This window comes from Mizuhopecten yessoensis, unplaced genomic scaffold (genome assembly GCF_002113885.1).
Source record: "Mizuhopecten yessoensis strain PY_sf001 unplaced genomic scaffold, ASM211388v2 scaffold10979, whole genome shotgun sequence".
Taxonomy (NCBI): domain Eukaryota; kingdom Metazoa; phylum Mollusca; class Bivalvia; order Pectinida; family Pectinidae; genus Mizuhopecten; species Mizuhopecten yessoensis.
The window spans coordinates 504,999-523,013 of record NW_018408817.1 but is presented as its reverse complement, the minus strand read 5'-3'; the positions used below and the strand labels follow the sequence as shown (position 1 = coordinate 523,013).

At 36.6% G+C, this 18,015-nt stretch overlaps 1 protein-coding gene across 1 annotated transcript; it reads left to right on the top strand.

Annotated features, from left to right (window-relative positions):
- Positions 1-617: 617 nt before the first annotated feature.
- Positions 618-12,291, top strand: LOC110464266. The gene is made up of 8 exons (XM_021519377.1): positions 618-824; positions 3,905-6,211; positions 6,608-6,701; positions 7,007-7,121; positions 8,042-8,131; positions 8,447-8,585; positions 9,201-9,322; positions 10,062-12,291. Exons 1-8 carry the CDS (start codon positions 728-730, stop codon positions 10,293-10,295), a joined length of 3,198 nt encoding a protein of 1,065 aa, XP_021375052.1. The 5' UTR covers positions 618-727; the 3' UTR covers positions 10,296-12,291.
- Positions 12,292-18,015: the final 5,724 nt, after the last annotated feature.

Here is an 18,015-nt window from a genome sequence, read left to right as displayed (position 1 = left end):
TGCCTTATATAATAATGCTTTACAAATTACTGTTGGAAGGATCGAAGTGTTAGTGTTGTCATAACTTTAAAGTAGGTGCATTACACTCGCTCACGTTAGTTTACGTCATTTGAAGTCTCGTTCCGCCTTACACGTTCTGTAATATATACACACAATACGCCGAACGTAAACATATGTTTTTCACTGTGACCTCATTTTTCATTTATAGAAAAGATATAGTGAATTAATTTCCGTGTAGCTCAATGTTGTAATGATCTATTTTAAGACTGGAAATAACGCTAATGCCTTTCGAATTTCCCGACATAATTCGACGAGAAAAGTACTCTTTGTCATGGACTTCTAATATATTTTCGTGGCTTTGTAGAGCAGACATTTTTGATACCTCGGTAAATACATGTAGCGAATAGCATAACACTCTTTTTGAACATTACAGGTAAATCTGGTAATAGAAGGTGTTAGCTGTTCACCGTTTCCCCCTTGAGGCCTCACGTTTATTTATAGCACCAGAGGAAGCATAGCATTGTTTATAGAATAGAACGAATTTGGTTGGACAACGTCATTTATGAATGTCAATGAGGGGATTTCCCTAATGACGATTTTCTCCACGTGACCTCTAATTGAACCAATCGCTAACTATATCCGGGTGTCATTTCGCAGGTTGACAAGACGAAGGAAGACACACTTCTCATCTCACTAACTAAAGCACAATTTTAATATAATAGCGAAGATGACTGGAATCAAAGAAAGAGCGACAAATACTGCTGTTGAAGAGAAACAAGGCAAAGCAGAAATGGCTCCGGACATGTCGTCTAAATACGAAAATGGTAAGTGTATAATATTTGTATCGCCGCAGGCTAAATTGTCTTTTGTCACAAAATGGTCTCGCAGTGTTCTCTCGTAGACCTCAGGCGTTAGGAGTAATCGTTAAGATGCTTGAATGTTGATGTTATGATACATTACCTGGTGTTAATATTCGATTGCCAAATGATTCAGCATAGAAAATATGGGAAACCAAAATGTCCGTAGCCGTTAACAATGTCGCGCGATCGGCGACGACTGTACACGACGTCGTGCTGTCAGGCTGAGTTTAGGCTGACTTGATGGTAGATTATATTTTTGTCAAGTCTCTATGCTAATTTGTATCATCGTGTTTTATATGTCGAAGTTCAGCGGTAGTGTCATCGCGCACAGCTGTTTATGACAATAATAGCATGATGTGATAAAAGCTTAATTTAACAGGTATATCTGTATATACTATAAAACAGGTGTTTAAATTATGCAAATATAATGCGTTAATTATAACATGCCGTCTCTCATTGGAATATGAAACTCACACTTACCAAGATCATAAAATGTGTATCTACATACGTTATATACAGCCTAGCTAGAGCTGCCATGCAGTTGAATATGATTACTAATTACTTATCTCAAATATATTTAATTTTTTACATTTAATTATAGCACTGTTGATTTTAAATACATGAACATGACATTATAACCCATAGTTATGGATCCAGGTCTTTTCTCCCTAAATCCCGTTAACCCAAGGTTAATTGTTTCGCCCTAATATGAATAACAGTTGAAATGTTTTTGATATTGAAAAGCACCTTAATTCTTCGTGTTTCACGAACAATTATACTGTCTGTAGAATTTCATGTTATTGTATGCTACATTGTGTAGATCTGGTTGACTTGATACAAATTTAACAAGTCTAATGACAAAAGAGACTTAGGAAAACTTAAATGAGACTGTATTAGGCCCCACACAACTAAACAACACTAACCAAATTTTGTCCTAAAATTATTTCTGGGGTGAAACCACTTGGTGCCAAATAACTAAGGGCGAACAGGATTTAGTTCCTAAGGACCTGACACCGGATTTACTGGGAGAAAATATAATCTTGACTACTATCTATATCAGTATTCCGTCTTTGCGTATTACAGAGTTATCTTCTCTTGGGAGAATTGGTTTGTGTGAGAAAATTGTGTCGTTTTCTCAAAAATTGATGACCTTATTCTCACAAACAAGTGACGTAACAATCAATATCTGCTCCCAAGAGAAGATAACTCTGCAATACGCAAAGACGGAATATAAGGTTAAAGAGAATGGCACCTGTCGGTGGCAAGCCAAATTAACATTTATTCAAGGAGCAATGTTGATTCTGAATTTCAGAAAACTTTATAAGATATCTTATATATAGTATATGAGGTATCTTATATAGAATATGAGGTATCTTATATAGTATATGAGGTATCTTATATAGTATATGAGGTATCTTAAATAGTATATGAGGTATCTTAAATTCTATATGAGATATTTTATATAAAATATAAGATATAAAGAAGAAGCCCTAGAAGTCAGAAAGGCCTAGCGGACGATCTGAAAAATTTATGTTTTTAGTCTATACGATATCTTATATTGAAATAAATGAGATGTTTTATATAAGATATCTCATATGCTGTTTAAGATATCTAATTTAATTTTCTGCATAAGATATCTTATATAGTATATGAGGTATCTTAAATTATGTATGAGATGTTTTATATAAAATATAAGATATCTTATATAGAAAAAAATGAGATGCTTTTATATAAGATATCTCATTTAATTTTCTGTATAAGATATCTCTTTTAATTTTCTGTATAAGATATTTTATATATTAATATAGTATTAATAGAATCTTTCACCCCCTTGGGTGTGAGATTCCACTATCTCACCCACAAGGGGGTGAATGATTCTTTTTCTCTTACTCGTTCTTTCATTGTGTATCATTTGCACAATGTAATGATAACGTTACATGCTAAATTCAGGGTTGACGTGACGTTGATGGATTGTTGACGTGACGTCATTGTATTGTTAAAGTGACGTCCGTCATGCCATTGTTAGGAATAGGGGAATCCCCCCGTCTCAACCCCAGGGTGAGACAAGGAAATCTCACACCGGTAAAAATGCGGATACACCTGTCCAGGGTAAGAGAAATGAGATATCTTAAATTCTGTATGAGATATTTTACATAAAATATAAGGCGTCTTATATAAAAATAAATGAGATCCTTTATATAAGATATCTCATATGCTGTATAAGATATCTCATTTAATTTTCTGTATAAAGTATCTTATATAGTATATAAGATATCTCAGGTATACTATTAAGATATTTCAGGCATACTATATAAGATATCTGAAATAATGTAAAATCTCGTCACTATTCCGTCTTTGTGTATTGCTGAGTTAGCTTCTCTCGGGAACAGGTAGTGATTGTTACGTCATTGGTTTGTGGGAGAAAATTACGTTGTTTTCTCAAAAATTGATGACGTTACTCTCACAAACAAGTGACGTAACAATCAATACCTGCTCCCAAGAGAAGATAACTCTGCAATACGCAAAGACGGAACAGATAAGATATCTTAAATAGGAACAGGATTTTAACAAAATGTCAAAAACCAAGTCTCCCCACCCGGAATCTCTAGAGAATCTAGTAATACTGTAGAATAGGCAGTATGGCTTGCTACCAACAAGTACTGGTGCCTGAAATAGCCGCCTCTGAAAGACGTGCTCCGAACATTTCTCAGGGGAGATATTAGTTTCCCAATTTCGCGTACAAAACTTCATTTTATAGAAGATATTTCATATCCTAATGAGATTTCAAATAAAGATTTATTTAAATAAGATATCTTATTTATATAAATTGATAAGATATATAATTTAATAAGATATCTTATTTATATAAATTAATAAGATATATAATTTAATAAGATATCTTGTATACTTAATATAATGATATCTCATTTAATTTCTATGTGTGACATCTAACTTATAGTATATAAGATATCTTTTATAATTGAAATCTAATTACCATAAATTTCCAAAAACACTTTTATTGACACATATTATTTTGCTTCCAGATGGAGATGTTGAAAACCTTGCAAACAATTTGTCTGCACTGACAATAAAAAGAGAAGCTGTCGAGGACAATGAGCTTCCAGAAAGTCCAACAAACCCGGAGAGCTCACCAAAGGGAGAGAAATCATCCCGTGATTACGAAACAAAGGAATCTGAGGTAAAAAAGGAAATTGTTGCCGAGCTTCCCCAGGAAGGTAGTGCATTCTTAACGCGGGGACCAACCAACGGCCACGCAACAACAAACAGTGTCCAGCACATGGGCTATAATAAAGCGTACGGCTTAGCTAACGCACAGACATTCAAAGACAAAAAACGGGGACTAGAAGACGATGGAAATGATCCTCCATTACGATACTTGAGACCAGTGGAAGACCAATATAGCTCCCTGACAAAGGATAAGAGTTCACTTGGAATGATGGTTGTGAAGTCGCCTAGTACAGATATACCGCAAATGAATTTCCCTTCTTTTAACCAGGATGACATCATTGAAATGGCTTACCAGGCTAATAACAATGGGCAGTTCAACATGTCTTGTCAGACGCACAGTTTTAACCATGGCCTGTTCTCTCAAACTGCCTTCCAGTCGCATCAGACCACGATGGGACAAACAGTCAACGGCAATATAAATGTAATGAACAACCAACAGCCCAGACCTAAGAGCATCGAACAGCAGCAGATGTATGGTCGATGTGAAGCCTATACCAGCGAATCAGAATCCGAGTCGGCCAAAAGTCCCTACTCTGATCAAATGTATTCACCCGATAGCTCAAGTGTCAAGTCTATCAATTCTCCTCCACCTTCAAACATGTCCAATGACAGTGGCATCATTGGGGATTTGACTGTAAACAGCCCCCTCGGAAACGCTTCACCGCAGTACGACACAGCTATACAGAATGGCTTCACTCAATGGGATGATCAGTCTCACCAAGGCTCTCCTGGACAAGTCTCTAACCATTCAATGGCCTCACCACCCCACATCAGTTACTCCCCGGGAATGCCACCGGCAGGATCTCCCATGATGCAACAAGCAGGGTCACCGATGATGCAACAAGCAGGGTCTCCCTTGATGCAACAGGCAGGATCTCCCATGATGCAACAGGTAGGATCTCCCATGATGCAACAAGCAGGATCTCCCTTGATGCAACAGGCAGGCTCTCCCATAATGCCATCAGTGTCCTCCTGCTTAGCTGCCAATGCCATTCCACAACAAAGCAGACCTAACACCATGGTGTCCTCACAACAGATCTGTGGGTCCCTAGGTATACCAAACCTGGTTCCTACCCAATCAAACTCTGGGGCCCCCCTGATGACCCCACAACAGTTAGTGAACAACCAAGTAATGGTAAGCTCTGTCCCCTACACTTCCCAAACTGGTGCTCCGTTGATGATGTCACAAATGCCTGGACAAATGGGGATGTCCCATACCGGACCATCCCTACCACACAACGTCACTGCTCAGTTAACATCGCAGCAGTTACAGATGCCCCCTATAACTATGGAACAAATGATGTCGGCCAATCGACAGCAGAATGTGCAGTACATGTCTTCACAGACAAACATGGCTGTTCCTCAGGTCAGCGCTTCACAACAACATTTGAATGATGAGCTGAACAAACAGATTGATGAAAAGGAACTGAGCTTCGTCATGGAGGTGCTGGCTGACGACATTATTGAATCTAATATGCAAAACAAGATGAAGAACCAGATCTGCAATAAAAGGATAATGGTACCCTCAGCAGCTCCCCAAGTCCATCAGAATATAGCCACCAGTCAACCAGTACAACCAATTCCCCAGAACAGGAACTTAATGCCTAGTAACAAACCGCCACAGAACATCCAGCCTGGGCCAAATGTCATGACAACAGTACAGACCAATCAACATCGTATTCCAGTTACCTTAGTAACAAACAACATGATTCCCGTGTCAGCTCCGATGCATATGAATTCAAAGTTGCAGGTGACGAAGGCTGCGACAACACAAGTTCTGCCGCAGCAACCTATTTCTCATGGTCAGATGGTGTTTATGCCACCTGGCAACCAGGTTCAGACAACAGCGAACACTCTACAGACAACGGGGAATGTGGTACAGCCACCGATGATCATTATCGTGCCGACGAACATGAATCAGACAACTCAGATCAAACCACAACCCACCAAGGTGTTAAAGAAGATTTTGCCGAAACCCGGTACAACCATACCCGACAGCTCTAAGCCAACGACCACAGCTCCGGCAATGAGTCGGAATCTAAACGAGACAGGAGGGCCTGGAGGTCGACCGGTCATCGCGAAACCTGGGCAGACTCAGCAAAGTAAGTCCGGTGTTATACCTTAATTTTACTTTCTATAGCAAATTAACTCTTTATATATACTGTTCCTGTCATTTTATTGGGTGTGTGTGGATGGGTGAGGAGGTATATACAAATACAGTGACCTTCCTATCCCATCCTGTCTCGTCCAGACAAGACTCATTGCTATGACATTATTCCTGAGCAACTTTTAATAAAAGTTTAATCATGAAAAGTATAAGAAAACCTCTGATGATTTTTTCTTTCAGGACCGTAGGTCAATGCCAAGGTCACATGCTGTTTATGGGTCAGCCAGGGGGCTAAGGGACGTACAAATCTTACAGACATTTTCTAGTTTCCTGTCATAATATATAAAAGAAGATATTATGTAATAATTTTTGAATTTTTTCCCCTTTAAAGCTCTCATGAGACAGAACATGCTGAATATGGCCCGTAGAACTGTAGCGGACATATCTAGGGACCGGCTCCGGTTCCAGGATGATGAAGGAGATACGTAAGTATTCCTGACCCAGAGTGTTGGATGCGAGATGTTTAATCAGTTACATTCTGTACCAGAAATTTATACTTTAATAAGGTATTTTACTTACAGTTTAACAAATTTAATTTTATTTAATTTTACAAATACTATCTAAGTTTCTAGCTATTAAACGAAATCTCATAAAAAAACATTGTGTGCTTTAATTTTCTAGCATTGTTAATATTGTTATGTATTGCTGTAGTAATTGGGGTTGTGATTCCTTCCAGATAATTTCCATTTATATAAACTCTTCATTAAATGAGATTTTTCTGATTATCCAGGTATCTTCATGTTGCTGTGTGTAAGACTGATGCCAGCATGGTCCAGGCGTTGATTGAACGACTTTGGCGGGAGAAGCTGGAGGTCATGATTGATGCCCCTAACAAGAAAAGACAGGTGAGTTTCCGTGTAAAGTAAACAATCAATAACAAACATGATAAATGGTCAGAAAGGTAAGAAATAGTTTTCTATTATAGGTGTAGGCCCTACATGAAAAAACAACCAGTATCAAAAGTATTCTACCATACAAAATTTATTTTCAGTTTTAGATTTAATTTTTCAGAGGTACATATTTGGAATTTGGTAAAACCATTCAATATACATGTATATGTTTATCATATATAACATTTTGATTTAAAATTCCATACTTTTGGTTCTATATGAAAAATGATGAATGTATGTAATATGTGTTTAAAATGTCCCAAAATTCTATAACAAATATACTGTGTTTGTATTGGTTACTATTTAATTTCTAGCTCAATCATGAGGTAAAGCTAGTATGAAATATAGAACAAAATGCACAGGAAATACCCAGCCTTGAGCATTATGGGAAAAAATCTGATATATCCCACAATTAAAAATATTGGTTTGTGTAATGTTACATATATAATAAAAATAACATTAACTCATTTACCCCATAAGGCACATTTGAACTCTTCCAATTCAAAGGCTGGAATATTTCATTATGAAATTTCAGGAGTGCATAAGTTAAAGTAGGAACTTGTGAAGGAAAAGAACATCATTTGTCACTCGAGTATCAGAATTAGAGGTTATTTGCAACTTAACTTCAGAAAAAAAGAAATACAATACTAGAGATTATCTCACATGCCTTGTGTATTTGGAATGATGTTAAAGTCAAACAGTCTTTATTTTAAAGTTTGTGGTATCATTTTGTCCCTGCTTTCTGTTCTAAGGTAATTTCAACACTCAGGAAATCTGTACTAGTGTTTTTGTTTCACTTTTTAAAACATTGACCAATGATTGTGGCTGTATTTTCTGTTTCTATTATTAGACTTACTTTCTATTTCTATTTTTAGACACCACTATACCTTGCTGTGGCAGCCAACCAGCCAATGATGGTAAACAGTCTGGTGGCTCGGAATGCCAATCCATGCTCTATGGCACAGGTACAGGCTACTTTCACTTTCACTTTTGAATCCGAGAATATTTGATAGAATTTCCAATATAGTTTTGAATGTATTGTAGCTCTAAAATTAGATTTCTGGTAGTTAATGTCGATTGTAAAAAACAGACAACAACACTGATTGATATACAGCCTGATCAATTTCCTGTTTTGTTTTTGATTTTGTTTTTACTGCAGATTTTGGAAATCTTGAAACCATTTAACATCTAATTTTAAAGAAATAGGTATGTCATTGACAGTATTCCGGAGGAGACTTACTGGTGTTCAGTAATAACTGTATATACTGTTTGTTCGACAGGTCTACTCTAATGATGGCAAGTCAAGAGAGGTCAAGGCCCCTCTCCATGTCGCCTCGTCCAACGGCCAGTCTTATCTCTCTACTCTCCAGGAACTTATTAAATCAGCAGCCATCAATCTCAATATTGTTAACTCTGAAGGTATGTACTGTTTTGATAATACAAGTTTGTATTACACAGAACTGTTGACTTGGGTTGAAGTCAATCTGCGTTTTGGTGGACTCTGAGCATATAGTGTTGTGATGTAGTTAGTTTTTTGGAGTAAAAAGTATACATGTAAGGGTTTCCTTTTGGTAAACTCTGACCTAGCCAACTTCTTTGTGATTTGAGCTTACACAGGTGATTTCAGCTCTTGGCACATGGAATTTGCGTACAGAATATTGCTGTCAGTGACTAGTATATCAACAGAGATAGTGGTTGTGTAGAAAACCCCACAAACCACCCAACTATCTGAGTATCATTTTGTTTGTGGTAAAATTTATGCTGCTGTTAATTGCAATGTGATGATCATAATAATTGTTACTTAGTGTAAGACTGGCTACCAGCCCCTAAGTTTTTATGAAGAATTTCCCAGCTGCATTTTTTACTACTAGCTTATGCCCCCCCCCTAGTTTAAACTTCGGAACAGACATGAAAGTGATCAAAATTATTAGAGTAAATTTTTTTAATCATTATATATTCTATAGACAAATTCCAGTCATACTAAGTGTATGATGTTATATTTGTGATTGTAATTGGTGATTTATTTTTCATTAGGACACACAGCTTTACACTGTGCTATCCTGGCTCATAGGCGTCAGAACAAGAACGGCGAGTTCATTGACAGCATCCCAATAATAGAGACCCTACTGAAGGCAGGAGCAGATCCTAACTCACAGGTAAACTGATCCTGATATACAACCATTTCTCTCTCTCTCTCGCCATAACACAACTTTCCTCTAAAAATATTCATTGGCCTGTATTCATGAAACCATTTGCATGCTAGCTCAAGTACTGATTTGTGCCTTTTGTTCCATTCATAATTTATAATAAGATCTTATTTTGCGAATGATTTCGAAAAAAACGAGTGACTTAAAGATCAATACTGTTTTCAATGTTTACATTTTCCTTTCTGATTGTTTAACATGATTTAAGTGAGTCACCAGAAATTTGGTTTGAGCACAGATTCAAGCTTGAGCATGAGAACGGTTTCATGAAAACCGGCCCTGTATCCCTCTGTATTATGTACTAACAGGAATAATGTCATTGGTCAGATAGAAAGTTCAAGAAAAATATGCTTTTGTTTACTTTGTGGATGTTTGGCTGTTAAAGACATTTTTAGCAATGCTTTCTTGTCACTTTGCATATGTTTATGGTTAAATTTGTTGAAATCATATTTGAGGGGACTGAAGGAGTTTACGTAATCTTTCTATGTCAACAGTATCCACAGGATAACGTTCTAGGGTATTAATTGGATTCAGCCTGTTACAAGGGCACTGTATTTGTCTCTCTCCATGTTCATACAAAAAAAATGTAGGGTGCTTCAGATTTATGTCCCTTGATGCATAAGAAGCAAACGTTTTTACAAAACAGTAGACCAATTAAGTCTTATAATATTCAACAACTTTACTTTTTCAGGACAAGAAAAATGGCAAGACACCACTGATGTATGCGATTGAAAAACGTGACATCGCTCTGGTGGAGAGGATGCTGAATATGTTTGACTCGGGAGCAAAGCTCCGTAACATCATCAAGTCTCAAACGTTTGACGGCAGTACGTGTATCAAGATAGCCGAAGGTCTCAAGGCCGAGTTTCAGCCCGACATCTGGCAGCGGCTTATAAACACACTCAACGCCGCTCTCAACGGGTGATATGTGGTGTAGTGTGGACATAAAGTTGTCTCCTCGGTAGCTAAAGAGATGGACTTGAATATGGGGACAGTGTCACATGTGGAGTTATCTCCCTTCTATCTCATAACTTGGACACTTTGTAACATAACATTGGTTTTGAAGAGATAGGCTTCATCATGGCGATGGTTGTCGCCAGTTGTTCCCCTTGTTTCCGTCAATAAGATCCATCAACTCTTATAAGTGAGAGTGATCCGGTTTGAGCTAGTCGGACCATGGTGGTCACAAACATTTCAGTAACTGTGTCGATCAGGTATCTTACAGTGTATTCATTCTGACAAATATGTGCATGACAGAGGTTGACACAGAAATGTAACTGGTTCCAGGATACCCATATTGTAAAAACCTGTAGGAATTCTGCAGACATTCTGAGCGTAACGAGACAGAAATTTAGTGCTTTGGCTGATCAGAAGTTTGATACAGTGTTACCTTGTTTACCAGGACATTTTGTTTCATGGAAAAATTGTTTCTTGAAAAAGAACAGGATTTTTTTTGAGTTTTTGAAAAATTACTAAGAATCGGATTATCCAGAACACCCGAAGCAGGTTCAGTTTTACAGTGCTTCAATTTATTGATGTGTATGTAATGTAACGGTATCGAAATCTGAAGTCAAAAGGCTAACTGCTTTAATTGTGCACTGAAATCTCAACACACTTGGAAGAAATTACTCAAAGTCTTAGTGAAACAGTATTTGTCTGAACAGTTAGTATTATCTTTTGCCACTATGTCCATGTGTATAACTTTTGCCACTATGTCCATGTGTATAACTTTTGCCACTAGGTCCATGTGTAAAATAATACCAGTCTAAAAGTTAGATATTGTAATGTTTATTTGTCATAAATTGTATTGATATTTTGAACTATAAAGAGCTCATGTGACATTTTTGAAATATGAAATCTCATAATTTGAGATGAGACCCTATGATGGTAAATATGTTATTTTCTATAAATTTTGAAGTCTTCTAATTGAGATGGAGAGCTCCACTGTTGAGTTTTGGAGATTTTGACTTCTATTTTAAATATGTTTTATTGTAACTTATATACAATGGGAGTTTGGCAGAAGATAAGCAACTTATATTAAGTCCTTTCCCTGAGATTTTAACTGTGATAGATGTAGTGCTAAGATCTCTTGCCCCAAACTGTTATAAATATTCTAAAGGAGATAAATTACATACAATTCACATGTACAACGTTAACATGGACAGTAGAATATGACTCAATATGTAAAATTGATTTTATCATCAATATAGTTAATACTTGGTTTTACCTCATGAGGTAAGAAGGTTGGGGCTGTGGTAGGAAGTATTTGAAATAGATTTTATGTCTCTGTGCCATATATATATATATTTATGAAAAGTTGTATTTTGTGAGAGACTTTTTAAAATTTTCGTACATATTGTGTCTCAGAATCTGTATCATTGATGTCGTGAAGGATCAAGTATAACCTCATTTTTTTACCATTGTAGAATCTTTCCGGTGTGGATCACAACTTTTGTCTGTAGATTATAATTTGTGTAAATATATATTGTTGCTATAGTAACTCCGTTTATTTTGATGTAGCAGCAGTTTGATAGTTTCTGCTATGAAACGGACTAAAACCTGTACAGATCGTTGTTACGGTGAGAGTAGTACAAGTTGTTTAGGTTGTTATGGTAACGGATGCTGCAATGATAAAAGGCTAACCAACACAGACTGAACCAAGAAAAGTTTCAAGTGAAGAAAAAAATCAAAATTGAAATATCAGTATTATGTTAACCTATATTATGCTAACAGCACAATGAGTAAAGTTATTATTTATTTATTTTAGATTAAATAAAATTGCAAAATACTTTTTTTTGCATCACTATCTTTTTAACATTTGTTGTTGCAGCTTAAATGAAGATAAAAATAGATTCTAAATATTTTATTTGAAATGAAAAAAATATGAAAATTATGATTTTGTTCTGTTATGGTATATTATATTATATTATATATTATAAAGTTGTAATTTATTAAAGATTTTAATGTTAAAGCTTGAAAGTAAAATATTTCACCAACAATTATAGTGTTCAGATGTTCAAAACGAAATGAACATTTTTGTCAATAACAACAGAAAATAACTTTTTTTTTATATGACATTCTCCCATAGGATCACTTCAAACCTATTTCTGTTATAATTACAACATGATCAGTCCATCAACACAGAAGGTCATTACAATGTTTAGGGCCAAATAAGGTCAATAAAACATCGAAAATTTCATCAAAAAGAGTAAAAGGAAAAAGACAACACCACTTGAAAAGTAAAAAAGTGGCTACAGTTAGTCAGTTTCTAGATGTTCTAGAATTGCATAGATATTTACTGCTTTGAAAAGATATTTTAAGATTTGTTATATTGTTATAGAAATTATCTTATGTTGGCTCATGGTCAGTGTAATGTGATAATGAATATATTTCTATTTTGAGTATATGTTTCAAATTATATGTTTTGTTTTAAATATATTTTATTTCAAAAATATTTCTATTTTAAACCTTTATTGTACCAGAACACTGGTACAGAAGCAGTTGCTATGTAATTAAGTGCCTTTAAACAATGGCAAGTTTAAGTATTTTACATGATATGTTCCACAATGGTCTACGGATATGTTGATTGCTTCTTGTTTTATTAGATGTCTGAAACAATCTTTATTAACAATTTCACCACCGTAGACCATAATGGACTCATCCAGATCAAAGCATGGAAGAGTTTACTGAAGTTACACAGGGTTGAACGGGTTAATAATACAACGTATTAACATGTGTGTCCTACACTTTCACCCATTTATAACTGTAGACCGCAATGAGCTCATCCAGATCAAAGCATGGAAGAGTTTACTGAAGTTACACAGGGTTGAACGGGTTAATAATACAATGTATTAACATGTGTCCTACACTTTCACCCATTTATAACTGTAGACCACAATGGACCCTTCCAGATCATTGCATGGTAGAGTTTACTACAATAACCTAGGGGTGAAAGGGTTAAAGTTTGAATTTCTTAAATGTTTCACAGACGTGAATTAGTGTTGTTATTGACATTGATAAGTATCACTGTGTGATATATATAATATACATGTATACAATAATGGTGTACATTTGATAAGGGTGTACAGAAATGAGGCAAACACATCTTTCTCGGTTTTTGTCAGGGTTTTTTATTTTGTCAAGAAAAATATAACTTTTCTTTTTTTGATAAATTTATATCATTGCACTCGCAAAAAGTCATTACAGGTAGGTGTTAATTTGGGATTTTTTGGGGGATGGGGCAAAAATGATCTGTTTACTTTATCCCTCCCCCAACGAAACATATACTTTTTGCATCTTCAGCGGAAAGAAGAAAAATATCTAGATTTAATATCATAGATTTATGCTCCATATTCTATTGTTTTAGTTAGTGTTTAAGAACCACTCGCCTGTAGGCTATCCAACAATATATAAACGTATGTATTAGTCACGTTTGTTAACTTAACAAAATAAAGTCGATGTTTTAGATATATACAATGGCAGCAGATTTCTATGTAAATACACATGCTATGTAAAATAAAGCAGATGTTGAATTTTTTACTTGTTTTGTTGTTAAGTGTTTTATGCATTATCCTGTCTTCAGAGTGTGTTGATTTTTTTTAAAAGATGAACATCACCAAAGAATATTTGTGTATTTTTTTAAATACAATAAATGACAGTGAAAGTAACAATCACTATGTCGGACAAATCCCTAGTAAACCTTGAAACGTAGGAGAATTACAGTAACTAGGCTGTTGGCTTGCTAGTCTGGAGAATGAAACGTAGGAGAATTACAGTAACTAGGCTGTTGGCTTGCTAGTCTGGAGAATGAAACGTAGGAGAATTACAGTAACTAGGCTGTTGGCTTGCTAGTCTGGAGAATGAAACGTAGGAGAATTACAGTAACTAGGCTGTTGGCTTGCTAGTCTGGAGAATGAAACGTAGGAGAATTACAGTAACTAGGCTGTTGGCTTGCTAGTCTGGAGAATGAAACGTAGGAGAATTACAGTAACTAGGCTGTTGGCTTGCTAGTCTGGAGAATGAAACGTAGGAGAATTACAGTAACTAGGCTGTTGGCTTGCTAGTCTGGAGAATGAAACGTAGGAGAATTACAGTAACTAGGCTGTTGGCTTGCTAGTCTGGAGAATGAAACGTAGGAGAATTACAGTAACTAGGCTGTTGGCTTGCTAGTCTGGAGAATGAAACGTAGGAGAATTACAGTAACTAGGCTGTTGGCTTGCTAGTCTGGAGAATGAAACGTAGGAGAATTACAGTAACTAGGCTGTTGGCTTGCTAGTCTGGAGAATGAAACGTAGGAGAATTACAGTAACTAGGCTGTTGGCTTGCTAGTCTGGAGAATGAAACGTAGGAGAATTACAGTAACTAGGCTGTTGGCTTGCTAGTCTGGAGAATGAAACGTAGGAGAATTACAGTAACTAGGCTGTTGGCTTGCTAGTCTGGAGAATGAAACGTAGGAGAATTACAGTAACTAGGCTGTTGGCTTGCTAGTCTGGAGAATGAAACGTAGGAGAATTACAGTAACTAGGCTGTTGGCTTGCTAGTCTGGAGAATGAAACGTAGGAGAATTACAGTAACTAGGCTGTTGGCTTGCTAGTCTGGAGAATGAAACGTAGGAGAATTACAGTAACTAGGCTGTTGGCTTGCTAGTCTGGAGAATGAAACGTAGGAGAATTACAGTAACTAGGCTGTTGGCTTGCTAGTCTGGAGAATGAAACGTAGGAGAATTACAGTAACTAGGCTGTTGGCTTGCTAGTCTGGAGAATGAAACGTAGGAGAATTACAGTAACTAGGCTGTTGGCTTGCTAGTCTGGAGAATGAAACGTAGGAGAATTACAGTAACTAGGCTGTTGGCTTGCTAGTCTGGAGAATGAAACGTAGGAGAATTACAGTAACTAGGCTGTTGGCTTGCTAGTCTGGAGAATGAAACGTAGGAGAATTACAGTAACTAGGCTGTTGGCTTGCTAGTCTGGAGAATGAAACGTAGGAGAATTACAGTAACTAGGCTGTTGGCTTGCTAGTCTGGAGAATGAAACGTAGGAGAATTACAGTAACTAGGCTGTTGGCTTGCTAGTCTGGAGAATGAAACGTAGGAGAATTACAGTAACTAGGCTGTTGGCTTGCTAGTCTGGAGAATGAAACGTAGGAGAATTACAGTAACTAGGCTGTTGGCTTGCTAGTCTGGAGAATGAAACGTAGGAGAATTACAGTAACTAGGCTGTTGGCTTGCTAGTCTGGAGAATGAAACGTAGGAGAATTACAGTAACTAGGCTGTTGGCTTGCTAGTCTGGAGAATGAAACGTAGGAGAATTACAGTAACTAGGCTGTTGGCTTGCTAGTCTGGAGAATGAAACGTAGGAGAATTACAGTAACTAGGCTGTTGGCTTGCTAGTCTGGAGAATGAAACGTAGGAGAATTACAGTAACTAGGCTGTTGGCTTGCTAGTCTGGAGAATGAAACGTAGGAGAATTACAGTAACTAGGCTGTTGGCTTGCTAGTCTGGAGAATGAAACGTAGGAGAATTACAGTAACTAGGCTGTTGGCTTGCTAGTCTGGAGAATGAAACGTAGGAGAATTACAGTAACTAGGCTGTTGGCTTGCTAGTCTGGAGAATGAAACGTAGGAGAATTACAGTAACTAGGCTGTTGGCTTGCTAGTCTGGAGAATGAAACGTAGGAGAATTACAGTAACTAGGCTGTTGGCTTGCTAGTCTGGAGAATGAAACGTAGGAGAATTACAGTAACTAGGCTGTTGGCTTGCTAGTCTGGAGAATGAAACGTAGGAGAATTACAGTAACTAGGCTGTTGGCTTGCTAGTCTGGAGAATGAAACGTAGGAGAATTACAGTAACTAGGCTGTTGGCTTGCTAGTCTGGAGAATGAAACGTAGGAGAATTACAGTAACTAGGCTGTTGGCTTGCTAGTCTGGAGAATGAAACGTAGGAGAATTACAGTAACTAGGCTGTTGGCTTGCTAGTCTGGAGAATGAAACGTAGGAGAATTACAGTAACTAGGCTGTTGGCTTGCTAGTCTGGAGAATGAAACGTAGGAGAATTACAGTAACTAGGATGTTGGCTTGCTAGTCTGGAGAATGAACGTAACACATGTGATTACACGTGTACAATTCGGTAATAGATACAGAATGCTTAGCATGATAAGCTAAAGCACTTTCTTAAGTCGACAAAAGAAACAAGAATGTTTATCCAACGGAGACTGCTATTTATAACTTTTTAAATCAAAGACACACGTCTGGTATAAGTAGCAAGTCTAAATAAAATATACAACATTTGATATAGGGCCCTATCTAGCTAACATAAGCCACTCTAAAGCGCTTTACAGTACATATAGATAAACAATTATATACAGTCAACACAATTAGCATATATATTAATCAATACAATATTGAGGAATTCGCAGGAGCTGCCTTATCAGGCGCTAACTACTAGTCCTATGTCACCTGGCTAATATCTCCTTATGTGTGTATGCCTGTGTGTGTGCTGGAGATGTATTGTGTTCTGTTTGTATTGGGACAGTGCTTCCAACGGTATCATTAATAGTGCCACCTCACTTGAATGCTACAGCACAAATACCGCAACACCCACCCCAGACCATTTTATACTCCACCTGGGTTGTTGGAGTTGTGTGGACAGGAGAAAAACAATTTCTCTAATATTCGCCTGCTTGGAAGGCCGGAGTGTTAACCACTCGACCAATCTGCCCATAAAGTCTAGTCGAAATCATACGGCAAAGGAACACATTTTGAAACAAAAAATAATGCCTTAATTGGGAGATTATATTTTATTCAGAATTCATTGAACACACAATATTATTTTATATAAAATTAAACTATTTTGTTTTGGGTATGTCAAGTTACAATATTTGCTAGCCCAAATTCCACCATGATCTGATCTAAGACAGACTCTTTTGTTTTGCAGTGTTCTAAAGCATAATTCTTATGCAAAAATACTCAGAGGAAAAATTGATATTTTTAAAATGGTAGCCAGTCAGAACACATTTTCATGGTTTCTGAGCTTATTTTTGTAGTTGGAATGTAAGAAAAACACTTTTTCATGCTCAAGGGAGTGGGATATGGGAATTCCACCCTCGGGATTTTCAAATTTGGCAAAACCCTCTAAAAAGCTCGGGTTTTACCAAATAAGAAACCCCTCAGGTGGAATGTCCCTATCCTACACCCCTGGACATGAAAGAGTCATATAATATTACAAGTAAAGGGAGATACACAAACAAGTTAATAAAAAGCAATAAAAAATATCAGAGAAAAAGAAATTATCCTATCCCAGGTTCTGAGTGATTGGGAGTTCCCTACCTACAAAGGCCACCGCGACATGGCTTTGATGCGATAAACATATAAAAATAGTGTTAATATAAAAAGCAATAAATGTGATCACATATAAGTATTATTCAGATTAAGGTTCAACTAGCCCCCTAAAACATATAATAATCAACCTAAATTTCAACCCCCTGGCAAGTCATATTCAAATACCATTATCAAAATTCGGAATATATATCTATGCAATTTAAAAAAGGTATACACCCAGGTAAACGAAGTCAAAATACGGCATTAAAGCTGGTGTAATGATAAAAGTTGCTCACCAGATTTATAACATGTCAATCTATCAAGCGACCAAAC